Genomic DNA, 22,615 nt, shown 5'->3' with positions numbered 1-22,615 from the left:
ACAGTATTCAACCAGCTAGTTAAAACTGGTGCAATTTCATGTAAGAATAAATACAGCTGTAGCTGCAGAAGAAACATTACTCTCCAGGCTTCTGGAGGAGCAGCACAGATCCACAGCTCAGGTAGGGGGAAGATTTGTCAGCTGTGCACTTCACTAATCTGGTCAGAGAGGCGGAAAAACTAATCCGCTGCTGAAGGAAAGCCATGAGAAAGTCTCAATTGCTTTTTGCTATAACATGTGAGAAAAACTGGTATAATCAAGAAACTGATTGATAAAAAAAAACATCAACAATTAAACGTATTTATTTATTTATTTTTTGCTGAGGAGATTTAAGACAGAAATTGGGACAGATACAAAATGAGATCATGTGTTTGCTTTAACTCTAGTTTTGGACGCAGCGTTTTGCTCCAGGACCCTCCAAAAGAGCAGCTGAGGGCTGATGCGCAGCATCGATCCAGTGTCCTCGCGCTGAAGGAGGGTCTTCCGACTCACTACACAGCCCTGCCGCCCTCTATTGATTTTATGCTTTTAAAGGCCAAGAAACCCACCTGAACACAACTTGCGGGAGGCAAAAAAAAAAAAAAAAAGTGCCTCCGAACAGGAAGTCGAGAGAAAAGTCCAACATAGATACAAGGCTCTCTGCCTTTCCACTGAAATAATAAAAACTAATTTTGTTTTTTTTTGTCGGTGTTCGATTGATGGCTTTTTTATTTACGGGGGATCATACAATAATCATACATTACCAGACCCGCTGCGCACTCTAGTCACAACATTAATGTTTATTGCACGCTATTCCTTCCTCAAGGCCAGAGACATCCAGCCTAAATGAAAATGCGATACCGTGATTAAATTTAGCCAAGTAACCTTGATGGAAGTGATGAGAAAATGGTATGAAGCCTGCGTGCAATAAAAGCTGAATATTTATGAGTGTAATATTGGGTTCTGTGATGCTGGGCGTCTTAAAGTGTGTGCAGCTGCAGGACCGCATCAGCCTGAAAAGACTTCATTTGCGCTCAAGCCTCACACGGCTCCGACTACTGCCTGGGTTTTTGTGTATAATTACCGATGCTGCTTCCCTAATGAATAAAACATGTGTGCCGTACATAGACTAATACCTGAGCGCAAACCATCGCTACACATGTGACACATGGTAGATGAGCGAGGCCAGGAAGGATGTCAATGAGCCCGTTTCAAGTGGTCCAGGGGAGAAGGCGCTAATGGAATTATTGGAGTCTTAACATTTTCCCCGATATCCACATGTGTAGGTGTTCACGTGCTTCTTTCTCTACCTTAAACTCGTTCTCCTTGTCTTTGGTGCCCTTGTGGAAGGGTCGGTCGTATCGGAACTTCCAGATGTGATTGAACTTGTAGAAGCTTTTGATGTTGTCCGGCACGCCGTCTCGCTGCAGCACGTCCTGGCTCTCTGGGATGGGAGTTACGGCGTAGATCTGCAGGTCTGGAATCCCCCCCCAACAAGTCAAGGAAAGCGTGAGAGTGCAAACGAGGGAGAAGTGCTGCGGGGCTGAAATGGACAACTTTTCAAAAACCTGGAGGACCATGGGAACCTGAGGGTGGTCCGATGGGCAGATGAAGACTTTTTTTCTCTTAAAGTATGGCTGACTGCCTTGTTTACATCCACATGGAGGGAAGGGAATGTTAACAGGACATGGGGTGTGTTGGGGTCGTTAGAGCAAGCAGTGGACGGAGTCAAAGGAAGACATTTGGCTTATTTTTGCTTAGCTCAGCCTCACCTTTATTAGCCGAGACCTCACACTGATGAGCAGATTTATGATAGGAAGCACGGTTGATTAAAATGAATCATCAGTGTTGGTGATAAGGATACACGAATGGGTGAACAATATGATAGCGGTGCTGATGATTGGTATAATATTAAAATAACACACCAGATGTGGATGTAAACAATCGACATCTTTGTCAAATTTACATGGGTATGTCCAAAAGATTCACATGTGGACATGTAAAATGTAAATGTGCATGAATACTGCATGTCATTTTACCTGTATACACATATAAATTGCACGCATGTAGCAATTAGTAAGTGTCTGTATACAGTTCACCTATGAATTAATCTAATTTGCATGTGCGCATACACAAATTACATGTGGATACACACAATTCACATATCCACTCCAACATTTTAGGTGCACATTTCATATAAACACAAAGGTACATGGATAAATTTCACATGTACACACATAGATTTCATACATGCAAACAAATAATTCACATTCAAAATTCACATTCACATACACGCATACCCAGTTCACATGGCCAGTTTGTGTGCATCCATGCATCTTTCAAATCATTTCACACGGATACATGTGTGCGCATCCCATCAGCATGACTCACATTCACCGACACATAATAACACACGCATCAATTCACACGTAACACAATCCACATCTACAAATGACACAAGTACACACATCCTATTCGCACAAACTTTAAATGTACACATACGATTCACATGTTTGCACAAATAATTCACATGCAAACAGAGTCCTGTCATCCTTAGAATTAACCCGTATGCTGACGCTGCAAAAATGCCTGGTAACAACTCACATGCACGTGTTCATATTTCACTAAAAACATTTCGTTTTAATGTTCACACATTCAATTCACATTTACATGTGAAGATTTACATGAGCACGCATCCTACGCACATGTGCAGGCGTAAAATAACCCTGTCCATGCATATAGTGCGCTCATGTTTGTATACCATTCAGACTGACGTATACACACACACCCATTTCATACGTACACACTCAGAAATCACATGACACACAACTCACAAGAGGATTTATATGTAATCCAGAAGTAGACGTTGAACATTGCGACGCAGATAAAGTGTTTTTTTTCCAGTCGTCGTGTCTGTGTGTTGCGTTTCGGTACTATGTAGGCCAACACTTGTCCCATACATTCGTGTGAATAATTAACAAGGCCAACATGCTGTATTTATTAATTCAAGCAATGCATGGAAGTGAAATTAGCTTTTCTTTCGCTATTCAGAGGACGTGCTACACGTACAATGAGAGTGGTTTCAGGAAACAGAATAATGCCAAGTACAATAATTGTTCTGTGCAGCCCTGTGGAAGCTCAGGCAGCCAGAGATGCAATTCTTACAGCTGAACCAGTCAATATACGTTGACCTGTTCCTCAATCTGATTCCCCACCCCTGAGATCAAATTGAAATAATCCATTTCGTAATGTTTACGTTGACTGATAAGCAGATTTGAGTTTTCTGTGAATCTTCAAAACCAAACAGTCTTATTCCCATTCGCTAGCAAAAGAAATCATGAGCCTCTTTGGGAAACCTTAAGCTGGGTTTATTCCCCACCACAGTGCACCTGACTGCAGTTTGTTTGTTGCATGCACTCTGCAGTACAGTCTACTTTTGTAAGTGGATGACCAAACGGCAAGGAATGGCATGTGGGCAGTTATGGATACAGAGTACTCGTGTTTTCTGCTGTCAGTAGACAGTTGCACAAAAAAGAAGAAAAGATTCTGTCTTGTCAAGGATACACTGTGCATCTGCCTGGTATATGGTCTGGTCCGGCTGGTTGACGTGCTGCATAGCGATGGCGTGAGGAAACTCGTTGAGCATCCGCTGCTGGAAAGCCTCCAGCCTCTCGTAGTCATGGCCGCGGCACACAAACTCTTTATTCTGCAGCATAGGGGATTTTAAAGGTGAAGCAGCACGGGGTTAGCTTGACATCTAGTGGCTGGAGCACGCAACTGCAAACTTCAATAAGGACAGGGTCTGTTACATCATTAAAATGGCACAGAATAAAAGTTGCTGAATGTCACCTTACACTGGAGGAGTCTTGCGTAAGAGAATGTTAATTCTCTCTGCAGCTTTTACCCAATTTTGCAGACAGGAAAATTATTACACAATCCAATATAGAGAATATGAAAATTATGGGGTTTTTTTACCCGTAAGAAGAAAGGGAACTTCTTTCCATAGAAGCCAACTCTGAAGAATTCGGGCTCTAATCTTTGCTGGTCCATGATTTTGTCATACAGGGACGCTTCCATCATCTGACAAAGAAAATCAGCCGCTGCGTTTATATTTTCCTCTTTTCCCAAGCTAAACGGATTAATAGCAATCCTGTTTTCAAATCTTGACTGAATGCCTGCAGCTCCTCTCACGGCTCACCCTCATTTTGCTCAAGTTCCTGTAGTCGTAGTAAGACTCGTACTGGTCGGCGAGCTCCCTGCAGAGGATGATGCCGTTCTCCCAACACTGAGGTTCGAAAAGGACAGAAAGAGAGAAAAAAAATGTCAGAACAAACCCTGAAGGAAAAATCTGATTTAACATGCAGGATCGTTACCAAACCACTTGATGGCACTATTGAGCCAAACAAAAAGAGAGAAAAAAAAATCAAGAATCAATCACACCCTCTCCTTGCACAGGTATTGGTACAGAATCCAGCAGACTTGCTAATTAGATAGGAAGCTTTTCCTGCTGCCTCCTCGCCCCTACGAGGTCGCACCGGCAGATGGTGAAGCCAGTGAACGTGAGGGAAAAGTGGAATATTTGTATCAAGAGGAGTAGTTTTAATGATTCCCTAAATTCATCTGGGATTGGGGAGCTTTTTGATCATTTGTCTCTGCAAGAAGTGTATCTCTGAAGAGCAGTAAACTTTTGATTAAACTATGAAAATGTTGGCGTACTCAGCTAAAAAAAAAAAAAAAAAAAAAATCAGAGGACACAGCATGCTTAAAATTTTAAGTATGGGCGTGCCGTGGTGGCATAGGGGGATAGTGCAACCCATGCTTGGACGCCTTGAGTCCTCGACGCGGCCGTCGCGGGTTCAACTCCCGGACCCAACGATATTTGTCGCATGTCTTCCCCTCTCTACTTCCCCGTTTCATGTCAGCCATATAAGGGACACTAGAGCCCACAAAAGACCCCCTGGAGGGGTAAAAAATAAAAAAATTTAAGTATTATACTGAAATGCAGGATAAGATAGCTCACGCTGTGTGCTGGCTCACCTTTCCCCTATCAAAGTTCTGGATGATGGTGAGATGCAAATACTCCTTCCTCTGCCACTCGCTCTGCATGGGGTAGTTAAGAAACTCTCTAAGCGGTCGATCTGACCATTCCAGTAGCTCGTCGTACAGCAGCAGGGTGTATGAAGCTTCTGCAATAATCACGAAGAAAAAAGTTCAGATCAGACGTGTGGCATTAAGATAACAATACCGGACACGTGTTCAGAAGTACTCGTGCGTTTTGAATTTTTCCACTTTTTCTTAAGCTACAATATTTTTTTTGTGTAATTTATGGGCTATATTGTCTTGTTGGAAGGTGAACTTCACCTCAGTCTCAAGTCTTAATTGCTTATACTCTGATTCATGTATTCCTTTTGCAACTGTTCTAGCAACTGTTTAAGAAAGCGACTACTGGCAAATTCATCAACTTTCTCTGGTGCTGCTGACTTTTGGAGACCCCAATGACGATATGGAAGCTTTTCTTTTGAGTTTGTCCATCACATAAGATCTCAATACAATAAGTTTGTGGCTAAAAGTGGAAAAGTTCAAGGAATATGAGTACCAAGATGGTGAGAACAGCAAAATATGAAAGCGTATTAAAAAAAACCCCTGTCCCCACAGAGAGTACCTGTGTAGTTCTGAGCTTTGAGATGGAGGTCGTACAGTTTGTGGATGTAGCGGATGTACATTTCCTCCTTGTTCAGCTCTGTTTTATAGAAATTCTGAAAGGAAAAAAACCAGATGATTCAGTTGAAAGAGTCAAGAAAGGGCAAACAGAAGGTAAGGAGGTTGCAACAATCCGAGAGTTTAAAGATGTAAATAGGCAAAATAAATAAATAAATGAAATGTTGATGCTTGACAAAGGTGCAATAACATATCATCTGCAATGTAACAGAAACCTCTCATTTATTCGCCCACACACCCGGGCGAAGGAATTAGTTACATAAGCAAAAGCCCTGCAGGGCACGCTTATATTTTTCCCATCCATTAGATTTCAAGAATCAGTATTTCTTCGGCAAAAGCAGCAGCCGCATAAAATGAGCAGAACATACAAACTCTTATGAATTTAATAAGCATTCAAATCTATCTGCATTTATCATCAAATCTAATTGGACTTTTGAAAAAGGTATGCAAGAAAATTCTAAAAATGATAGACCATGTCAGAGGTTCCTGTAGTTTTATCTAGCTGTGAAAAGAACATCAATGACATTAAAATGTTGGAAAAATTACTACTGTTCTTGTTTAACCTGAGATACTAGTAAATCTAACTGCAATGATGCTCATTTTGAACAATAGACTGTATTGTCTGCAGTGTCATGTCATGTAAAATACCAAGTTTATGAAGCAGGACAGCTTTTTCTAAGTTTCATGTACCGTAGATAAAATAGGATTGACTTAAGACATATTACATGCCGAGTTATCAATTAGTCACATCTAAACGGAGCCAACATGCTAAAGCTAATGGGAGTTTACCGAGAACTTTAGCTATATTTGTTAAGTTATCCGTTTTCTACAAGAAATGTTGGTGTTTTGTAGCACATTGCAGCAGCTTTCTTAACTGAGTCAACCCAGACAGGAGCTACACATCTAAGCTGTCCTGCACAAAATCAGACTGGGATAAAACACCAGTCACATTCAAGAGAAAGGGATTCTGTAGCTTTCTGACTGTCATACTAGAGTGAGCTAGGTGGAACAATCAGTCTACTAACGTATTGCAATGCTGATGAAATGTACTGTTATGTCCCAGAACTTGTAACCTTGCTGAGTTTTCAACCTTATATATGTTGATTGCACTGAATTGCTTAATTCATCAGACTGAAACTAACTTTGGTCGGTAAGGATTGGAGATGAATCGACGGTATTGTCAAATTTTCTGTTTTTGAGGTTTTAATTTGTAAAAGAAAGAAGAAGAAAAAAAAAAATCAACCAATGCACTCTTTGGTTTACTCTGAATATGGATTAATGTTGACAGCTTCTATTAATTTTGACTTTGAATTCATGTCAACTCACAGAAGGAATGAGATAAAGGAAATTGAAAAAAATGATTTTCTTTCATTTGAAATGTCTTTTTAAGGAAAAACTGTAAGGAAAAAAAGAAACTGAAATCAGAAATCGCATTTAATAATAATAAACAAAAATTATTTTATTTTTGCACCATATCGCCCAGCCCTAGGGATTACCTCATTAAGACGATCCGTCTTAATGAGGCCACGTCTATATTTAATCAATACTTAGTTTTTGATTGGATAGAGAGTCATGTCAATACATTTCAACAGATTTTGAGCCAGTCAGTGTTAGCCTATTTTTTATTTGATAAATCAAATTATGCCAGCACGTTTTAATTTGATACAGATTGTCGGTTAATTACTTTCTTTTCCTTTTATAAAAATCCAATCATCTAATTTACGTAACTGCCAATCGACTGGGATGGAAAAATTGCTGCACTGCACCTGTCACTAATTTTTTAGCAGGTATTTGTGAATTAAATTTGAGAAATTTTGTGCACAAAATGCTCTCTCACATTTACCCAATGCTTACACCAGATGAAGTAAATAAATAATCATTTTTAAGGGAAGAGCGAAAACTCACCAATAAGCTGACAGTACAGCCGATCTTTTTACCATCCACTTCCCCCAACTTCATACAATCCCTGTGGAATAAACGTGAACATGTAACGCCAGATGATACAAGAGCCGAATCGGACAATCTAATACATCACGGAGGACACGTGTGCGCGTGTAGGGGTGTGTGTGTAGGTGTGAATGTGCGTGCTCTCCAACCTGTAGTCCAGCAGCCTTTCCATCAGACGAGTGACGGTCGCGATCAGAGAGATCCCGCTCTCCCTCCACGTCTCCCTCTCAATCTTCTTCAGCAAGCTGCGGGACAAACGAAGAGAGACGAGGACAAGACGGAGAGAACGTCAAGACTCGAGAGGGGGGCGAGGGAGATGGAGAGAGTACGGGAACGGGGGATAGCGATGGAAGAAATTACTGAAGAAAGAAAACGGCTCAAAGCAAAGAGGAAATTAATCTCGGTCATGCAAAGTGTCACCTATGCTTGTTGGCTCGCCTGCCGGAGTTAAACCATGAAGCTAAACAGATTATAAAGATTATAACAACTGCTTGGTTTGATGGAAAGTTAGGAAAACACACACACAATAGTTTTAATTTATTTGTATTTTTTTGGGACCAATTGTTCCCCCTGTTTTCCCCTCACACAGACGACACAGAGACCAAAGACGAGAGCGTCTTACCTAGGGTACGGACCAAACAGAGGAATTCTACTCCAGGCGGGAAGCATAGGCGGAATAAATTAATATTAACATGATTAAAAATTGGCACAAACTCACACGGCTCAGCTTAAGGGGTGGGAAAGGTCAGCAGGTGGGACAGTTGTTGAAAAGCAAAAACAGAACTGAAATATGCTGAAATCATAGAAAATTTATTGCAATTTAATCAGAAAAAGCAAGAAGTTACAGACTAGAATAAGCAAAAAATAATAATGATAAAAGAATTAGATTATGGGAAGAAAAAAAAACTTATTTTGCATTATCACACTGCATTTTACAGATTACATATAAATAAACATTAGTTATTTGGTGATCTGCTATTTCTAATATGTAAAAAATGATGAGAAGGTGAATGATTTGCGACAAATGGATCACAGTTTAAATCACACCTACAGCGTCTCACAGAAGTTTTCACATCCTTGAACTGTTACACATTTTGTCAGGTTATAACCACAAACTATTGTTGAGATTTTGTGTTTGGACGCCACCAGCTTCCCTAATCTTACCTAAGAAAAGCATCCCCACAGCATAATGCTGTTGGGGATGCCTTGTCCTTCTTGTGTTTAAAGGACAAATGATAAAAGGTTCCAAGTTTGTTTTACAAGTAAAAATCTGAAAAGTATATCTAATAATTACATTTAACTTTTACATTAATTTTAACTTGCCTTTAGATTATTTCGTAATTAGGAGACATAGTCAAATCATTCTGTGTGCATTTCATGGTAAAAATGTCGATAGCTTTTTTCTGCTTTTTTTGACAAGTGAAGCGTTAATCATTGGGTAGAAGCTCCACATTCAGGATAAGTGAACTTATGTGAATTTAAGTAAAACCACTGTCCTCCTCTGCTGCAGCTGCACATTATTTGTAGGCCTCTCGCAATAAACAAATAAACTAATTGCACGATAAATTAAAAGAAAATCAATCATTTTCATTTGCTCGATTTATCGTTTTTCTCTTTTCTCAGTTTTTTACCAAAAACTGGATGATAAAAGTCTTCAGTTTGGCGCTTTGGACTCAACTGTCCCTTTTTTTAAAGACAATTTTGTTTACAGAGACGTCATAATTCATTTTATTTGCTGTTTCTGTTTGGTTTATTTCAAATTTGGATATTTAAAATGTCTTCCAGTTCCAGTGTTTAAATGTTCATTAGAATTTAAAGTTCATTTGATCATTGAGAATGTGTTCTTGCATTATTGTGCCATTATTACTATTGTATTACTTGAAAATGGTCCTAAAACAACAATATTATCTATCGTTTATTGCAAAAGGTCCTAGGACAATTTATCGTCCGGCAACATTTGTTATTGTGACAGGCCTAACTATTTGTGTCTGTCACATAAAATCCCAAAGAAGTGCATCAAAGTCGCATCTGGAATGTGACGAAACGGGAATGAGTTCAAGCATTGCAAACACTTTCGTAAGCCCCTGTATGTGATGGCGAGGAGATGTTGCTTATGCAAATGAACTTGAATTACTATTTAACAGGAATGAGTTAACAGCAGTGTCCAAATATTGGCCCACAATATGCAAAATATGCAAAAACAATAAAAACAAATGATGACAATATCACACACACACACACAAAGTCGGACGCATGCCTGCAAACAAACACTGAGCAGATGCAACAGAAATCTGGAAACAGACGGACAGAATGAAGAAAGCCCATCGACAGATGTGGTGAGAGTGAAGATCAAAGTGAAAGTGTTTACTACTAACCTCTTCATGTAACTACTCTGCTTGATTTAAACTGCTCTGATGTAAAACTCCGTATTGCAGATTTCTTAATACTAATGTTCAAAACCAACTAGAAATCAAAGACGAAACTTTAAATTTTTAGTTGTGTCTCGCCGAAATGTTCTGTATTATTCTACATAATTTGTGTTTCCTTCGCGTTTTTTAGTAACTCACATGCTATTGAAGAGTTCCCTGTAGGTTTCGTCTCCTTTACCCTCAGACATCAGACTGTCCAGTTTATCAATCAGCTTGGCCTCAACCTGTGAGGAGGAAAAAAACAAAAAAAGAAAGAAGATATACAGCCAATTCAGCAACACTGATAAAATAACTGGACAGGATCCAAACACAGATGGTTCAAAGATCTCACAAGTGATGTGGATCACGTCAAAAAACAAAGAAACACAGCTTTTTTCTTTGGCTTACTCAAATGATTAATAAAAAAACCTAATAGCTTTTATTCAGATGTTTAAAGTGATGTTAAATTGATGGGTCTTAAAGAGAAAAAGCTAAAAGAACATTTGTCTATTACAAGTTTTGAAGCTTTGTACCGCTGTCTGCTATGAAATGTAGCACGATTTAAAATGTTGGGGACATTTTCTGCTGAGGGAGGCATATCTTTTAAATAGAAAACACACACAGACTGCAGATGCAGTTAGGAATGCTAATGACGATAGTACCACTAAATTGACTAATGAGACGTAGAAAATGTTTAATGTCTTCAGTATATATATATATATATATATATATATATACTGTATATATGTAGTATTTTACACTACAATAAATTTGACTTGTACGGTAGAGTTGCATGCAGATTGGTGTCCCTGGTATTCTTAAAATGTTAAGTGAGTAAAGACCTCTTTGTAAATTAATGTAATCTTAACGTTTACTTAGGGTTGTCGGATTATATACTCTGATAAAATCTGCCTCTTTTTTTATTAAAGAGCCATTCATCCTCCACGTTTTAAATCCGCCTTTGTACGGCTACTTCTGATCTCCTCGAAGTATACAAATGAAGATTTTAGGCGGGCGATGAAAGTGTCCCACCTGCTTGAAATTGCCACTGCGCCTCTGCTCCCAGTCCATCATGTCATGGAAGATTGGGATCATGACATTCCTCAGGTCGGGTTGGGGCACCAGGGTCACCTCCAGGAACGGTCCAATCATGGCCGGGATGAAGTTCAACTTGTGTTCCCCTACGTCCAAGACAAAGTTCGAGACACGGGTTATACTTTTGATTGACTCGTGAACTTTTGGACCTGACATGACGCTGAGGGAAATTTCCTTTTGTGAAGGGCTTTTTTGATTGGTTATCAGGAGTAAAACTTCTCAAAGAATTGTATGTATGAGTGGAATTTTTAAAAAACTTGTATGGCATGTTTATTAACTGATATGAATGTATTTTAAAGACTTGACTTTAGCTAAATTTGTGATCTACTTCTGTTTACGTATCATCATAATCAGTAAGACTAAGCATTTATATCTGTATCTTTTGATGAGCATGGCTGAAGGCTAATGAAGTTAAAAATAAGAAAAGATTTTGTTTTTATCAACACTTTTTTCTTCCACCAGACTTTCCATGAATCTGCTTGGGCACATTACTTTGAATATCAATGAAGGTAAACCCTTTTATGTCTTTATCTTCACTGAGTGATCAGTGATAATAGGCCACAGCATGAGCAGCATTTGAGATGCATTTTAAGTTCTTCTCAAATTGTGAAAATATACAATTAAAAAGAAAAAAGTTTAACTTTAAAAATGTAAATATATGACATACTGTATATGGGTTATTACAGTAAAGTGGAGCCCAGTTAAACAAATAAATAAATAAAGCCTCATGTATGAACTCCATCCTTGGTGGGTTTATCTCATACATATGTAATAATTTCCACCATTTGCATTCAGTTTACCTAAATTCTGCCACATGCTGAAGATCTCACAGCCCATCATCACCCTCATGTCTCCGTATCTGCATGAGAAAGACAACAAATGATCAGGAACGCATGCTGATGACATGCAAAGATTAAAAGGACTTGTATGGTTCATGCTGTTAAACCTAAACCATGCTGCTGAATGAACACGATTTTCAATAGCCTGCGTCCATTTGCAGCAGCCGACACTCACTTCTCCAGAATCTTCTTCCTCTTGGAGGGCGAGAAGGACTCAAGCTGAAGACAAGGCTGGTTGATGAATATTACAGACAGGTAGAAATACGAGTCCCAAACCTGGAAAATCGCACAGACCAAGCTTTCTTTTAAAAAGTAACACTTTATAGAATTTCGAGAGACAAATTTGGCATTTGTATTTCCATTCATTTTGATTCTTCTCGTCTGATCTGCTTTAGTTTTTAACAAAACATGTTACTTGTGATTATCAAACAACTAGAGGCATAGGTCCCTTAACATCCTGGAGATGAGTTCAAAGATGGGATTCAAACGGCTATACCTTGTAATCAAAGTTGTCGTTGAGGAAATTCTTCCTCAGGGCGTCAGAAAGGTAGAGGACGGTTGTGATGATAACGCTGAGAGAAAAGGGCAGACATTTTATTGACTATTCATATCTGCAAGGCACTTGTTGAAAACAGTAAAACAGAACCTCAAAGTGTTAAAAAAATAAATACTGAGAAAGAACAGCAACAATAGAAGATGAGAACTCTTGCAATCATCTCTTTATAATCTCACGTCCTATTTTTCTGTGATTGTGGTCTTACTTGTTCGTGACGAGTCGCATCACGGTCCAGTCTTTGGGAAACATTTCCGGTCTAATTAGGATTCTGAAGACTGTGAAGACGTGAAGCAGGAAGTCCTGCAAAATAAGCCCACAGACGACACTTAGAGGTAGTTTGCATATTCATGTGTACACGTTTTATAAAGTATTAACTTTCATGTGCAGCAGTCTTATAATAAAGGTGTTTTATTTATGCTTCCTGTTTAAAAAAACCTTCAATCCAATAATTGCTTTTGCACAAGTCAGCAATACATCAGCAGTTTTGTATAAACAGGAAATGATCAAATGTGGATCTCCGGGTGATTACAAGTCGCCTGCAGGCATTGGCTGAAATGCATGTGCTCAATCAAATGATGCTAAGCTCAATTTAGTTTGTTTTTCTAGTGAGATGAGTTGAAAATACTGAATATGAAAATTTATGCTCAGTGCTGAAGGACTATTGATTTAGTCGGAAAGTATTTTCATATATTTATTAAGTGATTTTGCTATGGCACCACGTTGGGTGCTTACCTTCATGAAAGATTTCTAACTATATAAAATAAAATAAAAACCGCTATGTCTTTGATTCGCTTTTTTGAAAGTAGATTTAAAACAAATAAGAAAAAAAAAACACAAACAAAACAAGTAAAGAAAAATTACAATATAACCCCCTCAAAACAAAAAAAATTAAAGAATAAATAAAAGAATTAAAACAAATTCTGATATGAATTTGCAGATCTTTTTTTGCTTAAAGGTGATTTTGAGCAACAACAAAAAAAATCACTTTTGGCAAAAAATGACTTGGGCCATTGTTTTAGGAAGGTGACAATATTTGGTTTACTTTCAGAAAAGCATGGCAATAGTATTATAGATGAACAATTGAGAACAGTTTTCCAAAAAAAATGACAGATAAGGAAAAAAAAAAAAAATATATATATATATATATATATATATGGCCTTACCCTGAGGTCGTCTTTGCTGCTGAATGCCTGCAGCAGCTTCTGGTAGTGTTTGTCACTCATGTGTCTCAGGAGTGCCAACAAACACGCCACAAACTCACCCTGACAGAATAAATACAAAAAATAAATACATTTTAGGTTAGGGAACATTAAAAGTGGATAAATTGCAGAGTCTAACTGTCCCGTTTCTTGTTTTTGTTGCCTTGTTTTCCTTTATTTGACATTTTCAGGACATGTCAGACGTCCAGGTTAACAGCCTGCAAGAGCTAATCCAACATGATCACTGCCTCAATGGGAAAGTCTTCCCCCTATATTTAAGTTTCTATTATCACTTAGTAAAAATTATTACTATCAACATTTCCACTCCCCATCTTAATTACCGCCTGTAATATTAATAATGTTGGTGGAGTGATAGTCGCAACTCAATTTAACATCCCTTAATTACGCTTGGATATTTTGCACGTAGCCCAAGCTATTTAGCATGAGCACACACACCCAACACACACACCCACCCAACACCCACACATACAGTGACATCCTGAAACTGCAGTCTCATGGCAGGCCCAGCAGGTTGGGGCCGGTTGCTGATTTCCAGGATGGTCCTCAGCAGCACTTCCAGCAGGCTTTCCACTATTAGCTCCACTTCCTCTGACACAGCAGGCTCCTAAACAGCAGAGAAATCAAACATTTTTAACAGGAGACACCAACCAGCATCCACATTCAACTAGCAAAATGGAAAGAACTTTTTGTTTGAGTGAAGAAAAGGGGAAAAAATTGAGACTTAGTGACTCCATTGTGGCATTTTTTTTTGCTTTAATAAGCTTTGGAGAGCTTTTTTTTTAACCTACACATCCTTGGTACTGTACTTAGTGCCAAGATAAACTTAGCTCCTTGTCTAATATAGATTGTCACAGTGCCAGTTGTTTAAAAAAAATGCTGAGACTGTAGATCTGATCAAGTTCAGCAGAGGTTCTGTTCCCTATTCTGAACTTTTACAAACTATAACGACAAAAGTTACTAGAACATGTACATTTGGTCTTCTTAGTAAACACACAAATGCAGCTGTTCTGGTCATATTAGTTCATTCAATTCACTTTTTTCAGAGCGTGTTCCTTGGGGCAGCACTGGGCAGTTTACCTGCAGGACCAGGAACACTTTCAGAGATAGAAATGTGCACATTTTGGACGGGAGAGGATGGTTCAGGAAGAGTGGAAAAACCGTCAAGTTTAAGCATGAAAAACCAATCTAAACCATAAAAAGGTCCCATCGTTCTATGACATGAAGTCCAGACTTGATGTATTTTTATCTCAATTTTAAATAAAAAAATAAAGGCACACCAAAGTTATCAAAATAGAGATTAATAAGCAGTTTAAAAGCATTCACATTCAGAAGTTGGCATCATTGGATGAAAAGGCTCGTCAATTAGTAATGATCCACACACTGAACAGGAGAAAATTTACAGGACATTAGTGACTGTTATTATCCCTGAAGCATCCAGCCAATGTTCAGAACTAAGCAAGTCTTTTGTTTATGATATAAAATGTCATCAAGAAACAGGATAAGTAGTCCAGTTCCCTTCTATTTTAGCTCTTAGGACTGATTATTTAATTTAAAAAAAAAACGTTTTTGGCATTAGATACCCTTTTAACAACTGCATTAATGTACCCAGTTTAAAAATATTAATATTTACTTTTTTGTACGTGACATTGAGCTAATAAATGATTTGGATGCATCTTTATACACTTAACCACACAGTTCTGAAGGCTTATATGTAAATGTATTTTATCTCAGTTTTAAAAACAAAAGACAGGCTCACAAAAGTTATCAAAATTTAATATAACTAAATAAAACAAAGCAGTTCACCTTTCTTGTCTTCTCTCTAAACCTGACAAAACGTACAGGTTTTGGGCTGATAATGAGAAGGAGCCTCACATGCGCATTAGCTACCAACTCTGTCGCCTCCCTTTAAATATGTTGCCAATCTGAGCAGTGTCTGTCCTTCTAGGAGCTTTTGCCATTAACAGCCCTTCTGGCAAAAATCTGTGCAATCCAGACCCTTAACACACACATACACACCCACTAATCGGACAGATGGAAAAGCTCAAAGTCACTTCAACAACCCCACTGCTAAATTGACCAGCCTCATTAGCGAGCCGCACACCTGCCAATGTCCATGTTGCCACCGCTAATTGACAGCGCGCAAACAAACAAAGCAGTCTGGTTTGTGGAGCGTTTTGCCAGGGAGGCAGCTTCACGAATCAATCTGACAGCTGCAAAACCGCCAACACTTGGCTTCAATTACTTCCGGAGACGGCGCTAACTTTGACCGACGCAACCAGCCGCAGCTCAAGACGGCCCAACGTGTCATTTTGGTCACACGTTAACTATTTGTACTCACCACGGTGCCGTTGTCCTCCTTCTTAATGAGGGACAGCATGCTGGTGAAGATGCGCGCACACATGACCAGATCTCTCTGCTCCTGCAGGCAGGTGTGCAGCACCCGCAGCACGACGGGTAGCAGGATGCATCGGGACTCTGTAAAACAAAACGGATGCCACGCATCAAAAAGTGACTGATAGTTACACTCATTTATTCTTATTTAGTTATCTTTACATTTTCTGTTGAAAGGTTATGAAATGAAAGCTAAGTGAGGCAAATTTGGAGTTAAATTTGTATCCTAAGCGGTTTTTATTAGCCTTTTTTCTAAGCAAAATTTTAAGTATTTGACATAAGACTCTTTCGGTGAAGCTTAAAAAAAGTTTACATTTACTACTGCATGATATCATTTCTTACCGATTAATGTCTTGTGATAGCATACTATAAGGTAAACTACAAAAATATGTAACAAAATATACATTTTTTTGAAATATCTCTCTAACACAAAATCCCCCAATTTTAATATAGTTATTTAATGCATAAAATATAGGCCAGGGTTTTCTTCAATTACACAAATAAATAAGCCATTGAGAGATGGGAATAATAAATATTCAAAAATATAATAAAAAATGTTCTCCCTACATTTTTTGGCATTTAGCGAATGGAAATAACCTAAAACAAACAAAAAACTGTTTAGTCTCATTTAACTTCAGAGTGAAAAGTCTTTTTTTTTAGGTGTGTGAAAATACCTGGCTTCACTTTCCAAATTTAGGCTTTTAGTCAAACATTAGATTGCACTTCATTATAAAACTGTGCAGCTTGAATATCAAGCTATTTCAAGGAGTTTATACGAAAATCAAGCACTTTCCAAATCTTAAAATTCAAGCATTTTTAGGGGTTTTAAGCACCTGTACAAACTCTTATACATGTTTTTCATCCTACTACATATTCTATTTAAGTGTCATAAATATTCAGAAAGTGGCTTTCTGTCATTCTGGTTAATCTAGTCCATCCAGATTGCGCAATACATTAGTAATGTTAAGGGAAAACATTCCCACAGCATTTCCCTGCCTCCACTTGATTTTTATACACCCGTTTTCCCACAACTGAACACAACTCAGGAGCTTCACCTGGGTTAATGTAAAGCTGGCTTTCCACTGTCTTGGAGATGCACTGCAGCTTGACCGCCTCCAGGGGGCTGTCGGCCTGGATCACGGTGGGCAGGCTCGCCAGCGTCTCCCTGACGAACCCGGCCACGTCCCGCACGGTGAAGAACTTCAGAAGCTCGCTGTAGATCGCCGGGAACGTCCGCAGGAACACCGCCTGGGCAGAGGGAGACGAGGAACTCTCGGTTATGAACAAGCAACATCCATTACGACCATAATCACTCAGCCAAAAGACTTATATGCCAACAATAGATTAAAAAGAGGCTTTCGCAGAAGCGCACACACGGATTTCTCAAATAAGAAGTAGTATTTTCGCTGTGCATTCAATGAATCTTTGCCTAAATCAGAGCTGCGTACTGCAAAACTAATTTGCAGAGAAAGCAAATGGGGGCACATTCAGGGGATTCATTACACCAGGTTTTCTACAAGAAAACACACACAACCTTCACATTCACTACAGTGTGATTCCAAAGCTTTTTTGTAATTCAAATCAAATTAAATATGCACTTGCGAGACAAAAATGACCACCAGGAGTGGATTTGGTTGCAACTCCAGCATGTTGGAACTATGCAAGATCAACAAGAATTGCTGTCCACTAGTTTTTGGAAAATACTTCCATTACTAATTTTTACTGAAAATTTGACTTTTAATCTAAAATATTCAAGAAAAATCCTTTTTTTTTTTTTTTTTTTTTTGCAACAACCCAGGCCACATTGCCTTTGGGTGACTGTGCTATTATTTGTTGGCCTGAGTGTGCAGCACATGTAACAGATTAGGTGGGATTAACATCAGCCTGACCTGCATCCTCCCAAAGCTATTGTTGTGTTGAAAATAAAGATTAAAGCAGATCAGAGGAAACAGATTGCATCTACAGGGAAATCTAATGCTGCACTCACAGAGTGCCTTGAAAAAACGTCAGAATTTTCACATTTTGCTACACTACAAATGCAAATTTCAATGTGTTTTAAAGAGCTGCTGTGTTCAAGTCGCTGTTCAGTGTTAGTTTTTACTAAGTGCTCTCACCAGAGCCGCCTCTTGCACGCGTTTGCTGTCTCACCTGAACGGACGTGTTCAGCGTTCTGATGGATTGATTTTGCAATTTAACTGACTTGTAAAGGCTTGCTTCAATGGATTTTATTTAGCAAGTATCAGATAAACACATAAATGCCACATCTTGCAGATTTTTAGTTTTTTTTTATGAAAGGTGTCTGGATGCTTTTGCAAATTACCGTAACGGTGATTCCTGCAGCTGTAAAGCAGGAAGAAGCTGAGGAGATTTTTATTTTTTTCTGTCCACACTCCTCTGACAGGATGTGAAGTGCAGTAAATTGTTCTATTTGTTTAACCAGAATTAGAGAGCAGACAAAAGATCAAAACAGGCAACGCAACACAAACACCCAGAAATAATTTCCCCGACAACAGCGCTCAGCCGCGCAGCATTTGCTCCCACTGTGCAATTAGGATTATCTTTGGCATCTATAACTTGCTTGTTTTGGTCTTGGTTGAAATGCGCGAAAGCAGCCGCCCCGCAGCGCGGACCTCCCACCGGAAAAAGAAAAGAAAATTGTCACAGAAATTCCTAACTCTCGACTCGGGCCCCCTCTGGCAGCGTGTAATTAAATTACAGACAAATTCTCAACCCCTCACAACAGCATTAGCATCCCCTAAGAAGAAAACGCGATTTGGTGCAGCAGGCGGAGAGGGGCACGTCTCTGATGACTTTTTTTTTTTTTTTTTAAACTTGCTGCATGTTTTAGCACACAAACACAGCTCTGGATACACACACACACACACACGCCCACCTGCGTCTGGGTGACTGGACTGATGCCTTTGCTCTCCTGGGAGAGGAAGAAGCGGATGGACATGAAGAGCTCCAGGATGCAGGCTCTGAACTCCTCCTCGTTCTGGCCTCCGGTGGCCAAAGAGAAGAGCCGGCGAGACTGGATGATGTACTTGAAGATGTAGTCGCTGGCCTGGAGGACGGAGACACGCAAATCAGTTCCTGTTTGTTGGTTAAATAGAAGAGTCTGAACAGGTTTTGCATGTAAAGCTTTCAAAGTAAAGTAAAAAAGGAACTCTTTAGCAGAGATGTAGTAATAGTCACGCACACACACAAAAGTACACTTTTGTTTAACTTTGTGTTTTGGTACACTTGATGTTAGATTTAGACTTTTAGGAAGTTGCTAAAAGCAGAAAGTCATCATCTGCTGAAATAATCCTGGTTTCACCATGTCCATTAGTGGCATCACAAAGCACAGCACCAGCTGATTACTCATGCTGTGGTGCTGCAGACTTGTCTGTGCTGTATATGCCCCATTTACTATTCATCGACAGAGACAGGTCTGCAGTACATTTCTGCATACATCATTAAAATAAAATGATGAGGATCCCCAGCACCAGAGGCTCTGGGCTTTTGCTGATTAAACCTTCTTGCAGCATGACTGACAGAGGGGTCGAAGGAGACGTGGCGGATGCGAAAGCAAAAGCTTGAGAGGTTTTTGTCTTACAAACATTCTTAAAAAAAAAATAAAAAAATAGAAGAAGGTCCAGGTTACCTTCATGTATGCCTCACCTTCAGCACCTGCTGTATGTGATCCTGGTGCTCTGCCTCGACAATGCGATCCACGTACCACTTCAGCACTTTGATCAGATCCCTGGAGAAGATAAAGAAGCACACACACACACACAACAGCTTGATCCCCATTTACCTCCATCTGCATCTCAGCCCGGCTGGCAAAAAAAAAAACAACAACCCACAGTCGATGAGGCAATGCGGCGGTTTAACGTGTAACCCCGTTGCACCCGTTTTGTGAAGGTGGATGAAGCTGATGCTGCAGCTGAGAGTAATGGTGGAAAAATAAATGATGAATGCCATGAAATAAATATTGCGGCTTAAAAAAAATCTACTCCAGGTAGTGGTGTGTTTTTAATGAGGCAAAAGCTGTCACAACCTAAGACTTTCTGTATTTTACTGCTCTTTTATGTGATAGGACAACACAAAGGAGCAGATAAGTTAAGGAGAAATGATGTGTTTTGTTTACTTTGATAGCCATAAGTGTTAAACTTAAGAAACTTGGCTGTCCGCCTGAATTGACACACCAGTCAAGGGGAATATTAATCAGAGAAGTGGCAAAGAGGTTCACGGTAACTGGTGGGACTGCAGAGGTCCAACTATTTCTTAAACACTTTAAATATCTGGGTTTTATGGAAGAGTGGCTAAATGCTGGGAAATCCTGGAAAAAAAACCTGATAGAGGCTGCAGAAGGCGCAGAGTTTTAAAGCAGGACAATGACCCTTAACATCTAGTCAGCGGTACAATGAAATGGTTTAGATCAAACCACATTCATGTGTTCTGAATAAAATGTATAAAAATTTATGGTGGTAAATTTTAAGAAATAGAAAAATTCTATGAGAAAGGTTTTTTGTCTGCAGAAGCAGCAGGTGCAAATAATACAAAAACTAAGATGTGAGAGCTTATAGGTGGGTGCAGTATATGCACATGTGAATAATTTAAAAAATATGGAACGTGTCAAATAAAACAGCAATTTGTGAGTTTATTTGTGCTCGTATGAGACGTGAGATAATTCTCATTCCACCAGCCAGGTGGCACCATGAGCATTGTGTTCCTTCCTCAGCCCTGACTCAAAGCACCACGTTGTATAGAGCCGCTTCTTACCAGTGGCGTAGGCCGGCTGATGTGATGTATTCAAACACAATAAGTGGGAAAGGCTGCAGCGCTCACACACTCGCTTACACGTGACCGAATCAGAGAGGGAGGCTTTACAGACCTGTAGGACAACGCTCCGGCAAAGTGACTCTCAATGTAGGTGTCCATGACTGGCTTGAAGTGCTGGAATTTACTGTCCTGAAGGAGGTTGATGATATGAACCTGGAGATTGTGAGAAAATAAACGTTAAAAAGGAGGATCTCAGTCTGAAGTGCCTTGCAAGTGGTATTTAACAATCCCAAATGTTCAAATTTCTCATAGGATTTTATGTGAGCACGTAGTTGTAAAGAAAAAGAGAGTTTTATATATATTTTATAATTTTATCTTAACAGAAGATAAAACAAAAAATTTACAATTTTTTTCAGCAACAAAAAAAAAAAAAATCCAAAAAGTTTGTTGAACCACCTTTCTTTAACAATTACAGCTGCAAGTCACTGATACGCAAGCTAAAAGCCAGCCATTCTGTTTAGGTAAAAGTAAAGTGCAAGGATGACAAACAGAACTTTATCCTGAAGCACTGTGTGTGAAAAAACTAAAATCATCTGTCATATGAGGCATTTACTGGCCAAACCTGTCAATATTCTCAGAGATGATCTCAAAAGCATAGAAAAAAACAACAACTTGAGAATGACAGCTCACCAGGCTTTTTCATCATTAGACAAGGTGCAGAGAGAGAGAAGCAGAGACCCAGAGATCGATCTCCTGCCTCTGCTCGGTAAAAGCATGAGCACGCTGGGATTGGTTTAGCGAGCTGTGAAGCGTTACATCACTATTTTTTTCTTTTCTCCCCGCAAGTTTCTGTACTTGTCGTTATTGTAGATTGAGAAAGACAAAAAAAAAAAAAAGAAGTACTCACGAGTGAATCAAACACCTTGAGGCTGTATCTCTGGGAGCTCTCATCTAGAATGCCAAAGAGAGTGTCCAGGGTGTCCTGGAGAAACTGATAGAAAAAGCGACGCAAAAGTCGTTCACACCTTCAGCGTCCAGGCTGAACTCGACGGAGTGAAATCAAATGAGAAGCAGAGAAGACGGACATACTTTGACGATCTCCGAGCCGTCTATCTCTTTCAGTTTCGAGAGGCTGTCGTTGATTCTTTCGGGGTGGGCTCGCCACTTCAACAGGTCCAGCATGTCGCCTGTAAGAAAAGAAAAAAATCCAGAGTCACAAAAAATAAAATCACAGCAAACATCTTGTTTATAAGTGAAGAAAAGCACCATGCAGAGGCAAAACTCAACTCTGCTCTCGTAGCCTCGTTCAATTACAGCCCCTAAACACCAGCGAATCCAAACAAATGACAACACGCTCTAGTGTGGCAGGATGAAAGAGATAAAGAGTCATTTTCCCCCGAGTGAGGGTCCCCAGACGCTTGAATGAATAATACATAAGCGTTAAAAAGAAAGTCTTTCAATTGTCTCTTCAGTTTTCTAAGGCGTATCTTTTTGCCACTGTGTGGAAAAGCGCTATAAACGCTGCCACTTCTCGTCTAAAAATGTCCCGATATTGTTTGTGTATTTCTTGTTTAGCCCGTCAGCAACATTTCTACAACCAGCCAGCTGAAAACAGCTATTTATTTCTGCAGCCACTCAAATATCGTCACGACTTTGTTTCGTAACGTAAAAAAGGGACTTCCACTGTGCTCGACA

The 22,615-nt window shown here is 39.3% G+C and overlaps 1 protein-coding gene across 3 annotated transcripts in view; it reads right to left on the bottom strand.

Annotated features, from left to right (window-relative positions):
• Positions 1-22,615, bottom strand: part of dock4b (dedicator of cytokinesis 4b) — a 122,098-nt gene that overhangs the window by 23,280 nt on the left and 76,203 nt on the right. For 2 of the 3 annotated variants that reach the window (XM_032589260.1, XM_032589263.1), the window contains exons 18-41: positions 22,010-22,107; positions 21,828-21,911; positions 21,033-21,133; positions 19,817-19,898; positions 19,047-19,217; positions 17,209-17,401; positions 16,101-16,237; positions 14,232-14,366; positions 13,706-13,804; positions 12,748-12,842; positions 12,483-12,558; positions 12,162-12,262; positions 11,948-12,006; positions 11,085-11,233; positions 10,212-10,297; positions 8,267-8,293; positions 7,794-7,889; positions 7,603-7,663; positions 5,642-5,735; positions 5,017-5,165; positions 4,178-4,264; positions 3,955-4,059; positions 3,544-3,685; positions 1,290-1,456 (exon numbers count right to left, since the gene is read on the bottom strand). In XM_032589260.1, the coding sequence (XP_032445151.1) occupies positions 1,290-1,456; positions 3,544-3,685; positions 3,955-4,059; positions 4,178-4,264; positions 5,017-5,165; positions 5,642-5,735; positions 7,603-7,663; positions 7,794-7,889; positions 8,267-8,293; positions 10,212-10,297; positions 11,085-11,233; positions 11,948-12,006; positions 12,162-12,262; positions 12,483-12,558; positions 12,748-12,842; positions 13,706-13,804; positions 14,232-14,366; positions 16,101-16,237; positions 17,209-17,401; positions 19,047-19,217; positions 19,817-19,898; positions 21,033-21,133; positions 21,828-21,911; positions 22,010-22,107 (2,594 nt within the window). The remainder of the gene's footprint in view (positions 1-1,289; positions 1,457-3,543; positions 3,686-3,954; positions 4,060-4,177; positions 4,265-5,016; positions 5,166-5,641; positions 5,736-7,602; positions 7,664-7,793; positions 7,890-8,266; positions 8,294-10,211; positions 10,298-11,084; positions 11,234-11,947; positions 12,007-12,161; positions 12,263-12,482; positions 12,559-12,747; positions 12,843-13,705; positions 13,805-14,231; positions 14,367-16,100; positions 16,238-17,208; positions 17,402-19,046; positions 19,218-19,816; positions 19,899-21,032; positions 21,134-21,827; positions 21,912-22,009; positions 22,108-22,615) is intronic. The other variant, XM_032589262.1, reaches the window with a different exon arrangement.

This window comes from Xiphophorus hellerii, chromosome 17 (genome assembly GCF_003331165.1).
Source record: "Xiphophorus hellerii strain 12219 chromosome 17, Xiphophorus_hellerii-4.1, whole genome shotgun sequence".
Classification (NCBI taxonomy): domain Eukaryota; kingdom Metazoa; phylum Chordata; class Actinopteri; order Cyprinodontiformes; family Poeciliidae; genus Xiphophorus; species Xiphophorus hellerii.
This window is presented reverse-complemented; position numbering and strand designations above follow the sequence as displayed.